This window comes from Gymnoscopelus braueri, assembly GCF_963280865.1.
Source record: "Gymnoscopelus braueri genome assembly, chromosome: 18".
In the NCBI taxonomy this organism is placed as follows: Eukaryota; Metazoa; Chordata; class Actinopteri; order Myctophiformes; family Myctophidae; genus Gymnoscopelus; species Gymnoscopelus braueri.
In genome coordinates, this window is record NC_137618.1 from 13,391,828 (window position 1) to 13,401,142 (window position 9,315).

General features: G+C 40.1%; 1 protein-coding gene across 1 annotated transcript in view; it reads right to left on the bottom strand.

Moving 5' to 3' along the window:
* Window positions 1–552: 552 nt before the first annotated feature.
* LOC308106245 (polycystin-1-like protein 2) overlaps window positions 553–9,315 on the bottom strand; it is a 48,267-nt gene continuing 39,504 nt past the window's right edge. Inside the window, exons 36-45 of the mRNA XM_080457301.1 lie at window positions 9,014–9,139; window positions 8,034–8,219; window positions 7,177–7,504; window positions 6,841–6,974; window positions 6,445–6,572; window positions 5,475–5,635; window positions 5,037–5,247; window positions 4,015–4,116; window positions 3,199–3,330; window positions 553–2,698 (exon numbers count right to left, since the gene is read on the bottom strand). Of these exons, the coding sequence (XP_080313427.1) occupies window positions 2,525–2,698; window positions 3,199–3,330; window positions 4,015–4,116; window positions 5,037–5,247; window positions 5,475–5,635; window positions 6,445–6,572; window positions 6,841–6,974; window positions 7,177–7,504; window positions 8,034–8,219; window positions 9,014–9,139 (1,682 nt within the window). The 3' untranslated portion in view covers window positions 553–2,524. The remainder of the gene's footprint in view (window positions 2,699–3,198; window positions 3,331–4,014; window positions 4,117–5,036; window positions 5,248–5,474; window positions 5,636–6,444; window positions 6,573–6,840; window positions 6,975–7,176; window positions 7,505–8,033; window positions 8,220–9,013; window positions 9,140–9,315) is intronic.

Here is a 9,315-nt window from a genome sequence, read left to right on the forward strand (position 1 = left end):
TTGGACTTTATATTTGCACTGAAAATAACTTTACCCCCTTCGTGGGGGGGGGGGATCTCACCTGCCCTGAATGTAATTCCTGGGAACGCCACTGTTCCATGAGCTACGTGAAGCCTGGCTTTACCATCCTGGCTCGACACAGCCTGGCTTGACAAGGTCTAGCCTGACAAAGTCGCTCCTTTTCAGCCTGGCTTGGCATTCATGGAACGGAATAAACCAGGCTGTACGGACCAGACTTTGTCAAACCTGGATTTGACTTAAATCCAGGCTTATTTAATTCTCCTTTCATGTAATAGGCCCCCGATATCTGACGTGACCAGCTCAATTTGTTCACCTTTTAGAGCAGTGGTTCCCAAACATTTTAGCTCAAGACCCAAAAGAGAAATTAGATGTTTGCCCGGGACCCAAACTAGTGAAAATAGCAGATCTACAAGTTAATGACACGTTGGGAGATTGTGGATCTGCTATTTTCACTACTTCTTACACAGTTTTCATTCATAATGACACGTTGGGAGATTGTGGATCTGCTATTTTCACTACTTCTTACACAGTTTTCATTCATGTATAGATATTATTTCATTTATTGCATTTATGAAATACTTTTGAAATATGTTGGAGTTCATTTAACTGATTCATTTAACTATAGAAAGAATGTGAGCAGAACTCATTCAAGTACTGTATAGTCTAATTACCACGGGATGATCCGTATAAAGCTGACTGTGCCTGTCTGAATAAAAAGTACATGAAGTACAGTTCCATGAGTGCTGGCATTCTTCTATTTTTGATTAGGTAATTAAAACCATGGTGGATGGGTTTCACATTGTGATTTAAGTAAAAGGAAATGATTATTAATATGGCAGTAATTGCACATGTGTGACCTCATGAATGTAATTACAACATTGTGCGTAATTGCAGGCGCATCTCTGCCTCTATTCAACTATGAAACATGAGATCACTTTATTCATCATTGGTCTAAGCAGCTTGAAACACGGGGTCAAAACTGGCAAGATAAAAGAAGAGAATTTCCTGGAAGCTTAAAATACATAAAACGTAATGTACAGTACCAGTAATCTCAAAGACACAGCGGTAATTACAATTACGGTATGTGGTGAAGGAGCTACACCTCTGTAGACCTCCAGGGGTCCTTGAGAGTGTTCCAGGGGGTCCCCAGCTAGGTGATTGATAGTTGATTGATAGTGAGGAACCAAATTGACCCTTACTGGTCTGTAACTCTAAGAGTGAGTGTACAGACCAGACCAGTGAATGTAAAAATATTTGAAAACCACAAAAAGGGTATTTATTAAATATAGTATAAAATATAATTAAATATTCAAATATTTTTTCACATGGAATCAAATGTTTTATGGTCATGATTCACCTGGAGCCTGGATGGCTTGTTTCCTTAAAATAATTTATATAAATATTTTCGGAAATCTCTATGGAGGGAATGAATGGGGTTTCTATCTGTGGTACCACAAAATGGCCACCACTGCTATGCCCTACATCGCCTTTATCCCAGGTGCTTTACAATGTGCATATACATTCACCCATTCACACGCGACGGTGGAGGTAACCCTGCAAGGCACCAACCTGCTCATCGGGAGCAATTAGGGGTTCAGTGTCTTGCTCAGGACACTTCAACACTTAAGGTCCTTACACACCGGGGCGAATTCTTCATGCGAATAAATCCTTTTTTTTTTAAACCTTATAAAGTCAATGCAAGCGTCCACATCAGTTTCGCGAAGCGAAAAAGCGTCTTTTAATTATTCGGAACGAATCCGAATTTTGCGTATATTCGCATATTCGCCGGTGTGTAAGGACCTTTACTCTGGGGATCGAACTGGCCGATCTACCTCCTGAGCCACAGGCAAACATTCGGCTAAATAGCAGCTCTAAATAGTAGAGAAGGCATCATGCACCCCCTGGAATTAACATAGCTCATCATTTTGTACACATCATGGTTGGAATGGATTCACCCCTAATTAAAAATCCCACAAGCTCATATTAGTCATAATTGGTTTTTCACACCAGGCCTTCTAAACTTTTGGCTGCCACAACGTTCCCAGAGGAATTGGATTGGAACTCTAACTGGTGTTAGTAAACAGTAGACACCTTTATGATTGAAGAAAGTTTTTGGTGAAAGCAATTATTTTGCAGATGGCTTAAAAAGTTGGCAAAGTAATAATTGGTACAATTTTGATTACATTGTAATGGCAGCACTTATTTGCAACCAGCACGCAGGTACAGATCACTTTAAGAATAGTTTCATTATGATCCTCAGAACATAGGTCTAGACACCCTATTTGCTCACTTAATTGCAATACTGGCTGAGATATAGAGAAAATAGATTTTTCCATAATGGCAGCACTAATTTGCATAAAACTGTTAACTTTTTAACATAGCTCATCATTTTGTACATATTTCATATTTCTGAGGGGGGGGGGTGCATGATAACCCTTTCTTCCCACTGGACTAAAAAGCTCGAGCTTGTAGAGCTGCTATTTTCAGCAAAAACTTATAGGGTTTAAGTGGTTACGTCAATAGAATTGTTGAGGATCTTTTTGTCATTATTAAACGCTGAGTCAGAGCCGCCACTCCCCTCAGGGCTGGTGTTGTGACTTAGATCTTTACATCTGATCCCAAAGAGACCGCAAATCTTCATCAACATCAGGTCGACAAGCTCCTCCTCCTCTGAGGGCTGGGGAACAGGGAAAAGACAGAGTCAACAGATTCAAGTGGTGCTTGTGGAGTAGAGGTGGACAGTAATGAAGTACATTTACTTGAGTACTGTATTTCATTTCATTTTTCAAGTATCTGTACTTTACGTTTTTATTCTTTTTTCTTTCTTTTTAAAGCTTATGACTTTCACTCAACAAAGACAAATATTGTACTTTTGACTTAAGGCATAGGCATATCCAGCAGAGAGGCATGAGACATTTTGGAAGACTGCAGAACTATGAGGATTTTGCTATTGCAAGTTTTTTCTGGAGTGAAATTTGATCCAAACAATAATTCAGTTTGATACAAAGGCTTTGTGTAGCTGTCATACTGAGGGCATACAGTAGCTCCCCTAATCTAGCTCAAGAGCAAACTAGATGACTTAAACTCAGTTCAGAACTTTCAATGACATAAAATAAATATATCATAACAATAGTACTGGTACACTAAATAAAAAAAATAGCATTCCAATAAAACTACCTTGTGATGCAGCTGCTCCTCACTAAATGCTACAAGGATGACGGAGATGAGGAGGTTGAGTACCACAAAGGTCATGAACACGATACATGATCCAATGAGCAACGACCCGAGCACTGGACTGTTGTTCAGAACCTGTTAAGGAAGCATCAGCATCAATTCATCTGAGCTGATACCGACTACCTTGGTCCAATGAACATCCACTCATGTACTGTACACAGACTAAAACTTAAAACACTGATAGCAAGTTCTTCAAAGAGTACATGTAACATGGAAAAACCTCCACCTCACTCCACAACTACATAGACGTCAATGTGAGCTGAGCCCATTGGAAGATGTACACATAGAGCTGACCGATGCCAGATTTTTGGGTCCGATACTGATCCCGATTTTGGAGAGACCTAGACCACAATTACTTATGTTTTAACTGATATTTTGTCAAAAAGTGCAACATTTCCTAATGAATTTGTAAAACTTGATTTGATTCAATTTATATTTGAGAACATTTACCTTATACACAAAAAATAAATATAAACACAAATAGGCCTACATTTTTATTTAACCACTTAAGTCCTATTATTATTATCATTATTTTTTTTAAATAGCTAAACTACAGGCTCACAACGAGTCACAACATGCAACTGCTGCAAACTAAAATCTGTGAAAGCTTTGACATTTTCTCCAGATTGACATACCCAAAATAAGGAGAAAGCGCTTAAAGATCTGGACACATCGGCTGCATAATTGCAGATACCAATGTCAAAAAAATGCAAAAAAAAGGAAAACAATAACCAATGGCCGTAATAAAATCTCACAGACCTCCTCATAATTGAAGATGCCCAACTGCAAACTGATCACGGTCAGTACAGCGTCCTTGAGAGTCCTGTATGAAGCCAACTTCCATCCATACAGCAAATTGCACTAGAAAAATACAGTAATATGTTACAAAAATAAAATAAACTTTTAAAAAACTTTCACAAACAGTGTGGATTTTTTTCACTTTAAAGTTATACAGGACTGAGAGCTGAGAGTTGTTCATATTAAATCATGAATATATTGAAGACAGGTTCGCTCAAAATATAAAATTGCCATTAGGGGAAAACCGACAATGGTTTTATAGTGAATGCATAATAATGGTACGGTATAGTACAGTGTGTGCTAGTGCTACCGCGATAGAAGTGGTGGTACAGTACCACCACGTCAATCACAGGTGCACACATGAGATAAGTGAAAGCATTAAACAAATTGGCACAGCCCAGGTAATTCTCTGAGGCATGCAGAGAAACATCAAATAAGATCAAAAGCTAGCATATACAGGGGACCGTACCTATGTTACCCTAACCATAACCTTAGTGGGGGAACATAGGTCCGGGGAACATAGGTATGACCCCCATATACAGTAGCTGGACCATGTATGAAATTCTGAAGAGCTTTCAATTTAAATGACGCATGCAGGGAGCAGTAAAAGTACAACAATAGCTTATCTCATATAGTTTAGTTCCATAACTTTATCAGTTACTGATGTTCAGGTTTTCGTGTTAGGCAATCCCACAGAGGTTTAGTCATGCCGGTTTAAAAGATCATCCAGCCTGACTGACTGAAACCAAGCATCATCATTTACTCTAAAATGGTTGCGCAAGTAACAGCCCCGGCGTCTGGATAGACTACAGTACATCCCATAGCCTTGAGGGACGATTGCACTTTTGCGCCATTGGCTGTGAAACTTCAGTCACTCAGTGGCTAACCCTGCTGTTGTTAAGCCAAAAAGAAGCAGACAGAAGAAGAACCATGAAGGCAGAATGAGAACAACTGTTTTGGGGGAAAAAAATACCCAAACTCACGGCAACAGAGTAGGCAACACACATGATGGCCATGACCAGCAGAAAGCCTGAGATGTCGGTCCAGGCGCGCTGCAGCGTGGCCGTGATCAAGTTCAACTTGGGGTTCAGTCGAAGCAGGTGCCATAGTTTGATGGTGGCGAAGAGAACCAGGACGGCGATCACATGCCCCAGCACCAAGTCAGCCATGGCTGTGTCATGGAAGTTGGCAAATCTATATGCAGTAAAAAAAAAGAATGTTTCATATGAACCCTAGAATCCCTATTCTGGGGTGAACATTCCTCAAAAATAGCAGATCTTCAAGCTCTCTTGAGTAGCTAATACATTCCTTCTTTACGGCGTGACTCTGAAAGAGGCTCGCCGTCTATAAAAGGGTCTGTCTACTGTATGTGCGTGTGCGCAGGTATCATTCACCAAAGCAAAACGCTAAATGATTCTTACTGGTCTTTGTGGTTTCGGTAGTAGGTTAATTCCCGGTTTCCCAGCAGAGTCCTTTTGATTAAGAGAGACAGGACACTCCAGCTGAGGGCAATGATAGCCAACTCGAGCAAGTTCCACTTGCTCTTGAAGTAAGTCCATCTCTGCTGCTTCATCAACTTGCCCTGTCGGGATATAAATGCAGCCTGGAATGGAATATAGCTTGTGCAACATGATCCAATTTTGTGTAATGTGTACAATACTGTCGCTGTCGGGCAGAAACCTTGTGTCTGTGCATATTACATCTGTTTAAATTATTCATAAATGATTGCCCTATTTTATACTTTGTCAAGACATTGTTGACGTGATTTGTGACGTGGCTTGTAGATTAAAAAAGTTTGAAAGATTTTGACGTTTGACGTTTGACGTTTTAAGTCTGTCTGTGGGTATTATAAATATTTGAAGCAAACTTGAAAAAAATATTTTCATGAACAAAACATCCTGCACACTGTTCTTGCTCAGCGGCCTCTTTTATTAAAACTGACAGACGTTTCGGTCCCACTGGACCTTCATCAAGCGTGTAAGACACTCTTGATCACGCATTGGGTGTGGACACTCTTCCAACTCTTCAAAGAGGTTCACAGATGGTTTAAATTCAAGTACAGCACAAGTCTGAAGATCAGAGGCATCCTTCAGATTAATCACTATTTTTCTCCTGGAAGTATTGCAGCAAGGCTCTGAGAGAATCACATGCTGGCACTGCATGACAAGACTGCAGTTTTGAGCTTATTATAAACAGCATTGTATGTTATATCTCTTCTTCCTTTATAAATCCCATCGATTGATCGATTTATTTTTCCAGTGTTGTACAGTAATTTAAACTATAGAATATATAGAAAAATAGAATTGTTGATTTTTCAAATGGATCGATTGTATGTGCTCTTCTGGTATGTACGTATATACTAGGCATACCTTTCAAGTGGTTAATGCTTACCTGAAGAAACATGTAGTATAGGATGAACAGAAAGTAAATGACCTCAGCGGCCAAGACAAAAATGTGGAGGCCACCAGGGGAATGGTAGAGACTGACATTTTGCAGCTCGCTGCGGAACTGGAATGCTCCTAATCCAGAGATAGCATTTGAAAGTTATCACATGTAGATTAATTTAGTATATGTTCTGAGAACATAATATGAGAACTTCTCATTGCTATGTCACTGTCAACACAATGGCTTCTATTTATACCGAAACATTTAAGTGTGTTTAAGGGTGTTTCTGGCAAATCATAAATCATTAAACCCATGCAGCTCACATGGGCATCACATGTAACATTTCACTATAGCAGATTTACTGAGTAAGTAGCATTATTGGACACAAATGCTCAGTTGTACCGATGGCCGTGGTCTCCAGCATGAGTGTGACGATGCAAAATAGGTTGACGTTGGCATTGTACACTGTAAACTGAACAAAGATTGCCCTCGTGTACGTATCCAGCCAGGTGTTTTTGAATAGATACTGCAGGTTGCTGTAGACACATGGACACAATCAATGGCAAATGATACTTTTCATAGCTCAAAACCTTATAAACCTTATACTGTATATCGACAGTCATGATTTTTTTTAGGGAAAACAAATCATATTTCTATAGAAACATGGTCTAAACTTTGTATCACTAATTAAATGTTCAGCATTTTTAATTAACTACCTGAAAACATACTGTACAGTACCTGCTGGCATTTTGTAAGTCAGGGCCAAGATCTGCTACAAAACCACCTCCTCTGTATAGAGCGTATCCCCAGATAGGGTAGGCTCTGATTTCAGACTGCGTCTGGTACTTCCAGGGAGTGGGACGGCTCTGTGAGGCGTTATCCTTCATAGAGTGGTTCCAGCCTAAGCCGTAGGAGCCCATGTCCTCTACTTCCCATGAATATTGAGCATGACAATCATGCACACGCTGTTTCATGACGTTGGCAATAGGGCAAGAGTTCTTCTGCACCCTCACTTGACGAAGACGGGCACTGCCCACCAGCTTGGAGTTCCCATCTGTGATGAATCCTACGAAAAACCATATCAATGCTTCTCTGACAACATTCTTTTAGCATTATATCATAAAATTATAAAAATAATTCCAGCGTCAGAATCAGAATATATATTAGTGATATATGTGAATTTTCTTTTCAAATGTTTTTCACCCATAGAGAAAAAGTGTAAAAACTGCCATTTAACTCTTTTAAATACTTTTGACAGACATGCTACATTTTATACTGTCCTACAAAGGCAAAGTGCAGTTAGTAATCAAAATGATTTAAAAAAAGGCATTAAACTGTTTCAACTGGCTGCTATATAAGAGATTTTGCACTAGTTGTACTGTATATCTGTTCATGAGGTAATTGTTTATCCCCCAATATCATGAAGGCTGATTTGACCTTTGAGACAAATAAATACGGTACATTGTGTTAGTGCACGTTGAAGGGCAGTATAGCACATGCCGATTATCTTTCAATGTCAATGCTCTTCATATTTTAGTCTCATTATGGTGACTTGCAGGTATTATGTGGTAACTTTCCTGAATATGATGTCTTACCTGGATAAGTGCCAAAAAGATTATTGAGCAGAGAAGTGTTAGCCCAGGTGAAAACGTCTTGGAGAGTCATGCTGTCTGAGATGCCTTTACTGAAGCTGTGCCGAATGTGCCTGGTCAGGAGGAAAGCGTTGGGGTCTCTCTGGCCGTACGCCACCAGCAGCAACATCCACATGAAGCCCACGTAGGCTGCAACACAACCATACGCCTCTCTTTAGGGCAGGGGTCTTCAACAGGGGGTCCGGGACCCCTAGGGGGTCCTCAGAGTTACTACAGGGGGTCCGCCAAATCTTTGTGTGATAGGACTTTTCTTTTTTACCTTAACCTCTTGAACCCTAGCATCCCTTTTCGGAGGAGAACTTTAGCCAAAAATAGCAGATCTACAAGCTCACAACGCCTCGCGCTGCGAGGCGTTGTGAGCTTGTAGATCGGCTATTTTTGGCAAAGAGTTTTGGTGTAGAGGGAAAAAAGAGCAGACCAAGTAAACAAAGAAAATTATAATCTGAAACACAATTGTATACAATATAGAGGGGGTCCCTGCTTCATCTCTCTCTCAGCTAGGGGGTCCTTGGCCTGAAAACGTTGAAGACCCCTGCTTTAGGGGTGCAACAGTTAATCCAACTATTCGATGTAATAATAATAATGATGAGGATAATGATAATAATAAACACACCCTTCAACAGGAATTGTAGCTCAAAGAACATGAACAACTTTGACCTTTTTCTCTTTTATTAAGTAATCAATAGAATAATCCCTGAGAATATAATCGATAGTTGCAGCCCTATTTATCAGTATGTTCAGCTATTATAGAGTCATTTTTTAACTTCAACATGAAAGTCTCATTCCGTTGGAGCTTGGGGCCATATTGTGAGACGGAAGCTGCTCTTCTGATGACAAAAAAGATTGTGAATTTCTAGTACTACCCCACTTACTACAACAAAACTCGTCCTTGGAACAAACCACAAAGTTCATACTCTACTTACTGAGAATCTCCTTGATGAGAGCAAAGGCTTTCTGCTCCTTTATCATGTTCATTCTCATCTTTTCGATGTCCACCGGAGGAGGTGGCTTGTACAATCTGCTATCCCTGCTGACCATCTTACAATCACCTGTGTGTCAAGAGCATCATAATCAAGTGTGTGTTATAAGGAAAATTATTTCTAACTAGAACAAGTGCTCCTCGGGTCAGGTAGGTTATTGTGGCCTCATGGTGGCGCTATAACAGGCCAATGTGAAAAGGGTGGCATTTCTTCCTCGGCCTAGTGGGAGTGTGCACGCAAAGTTT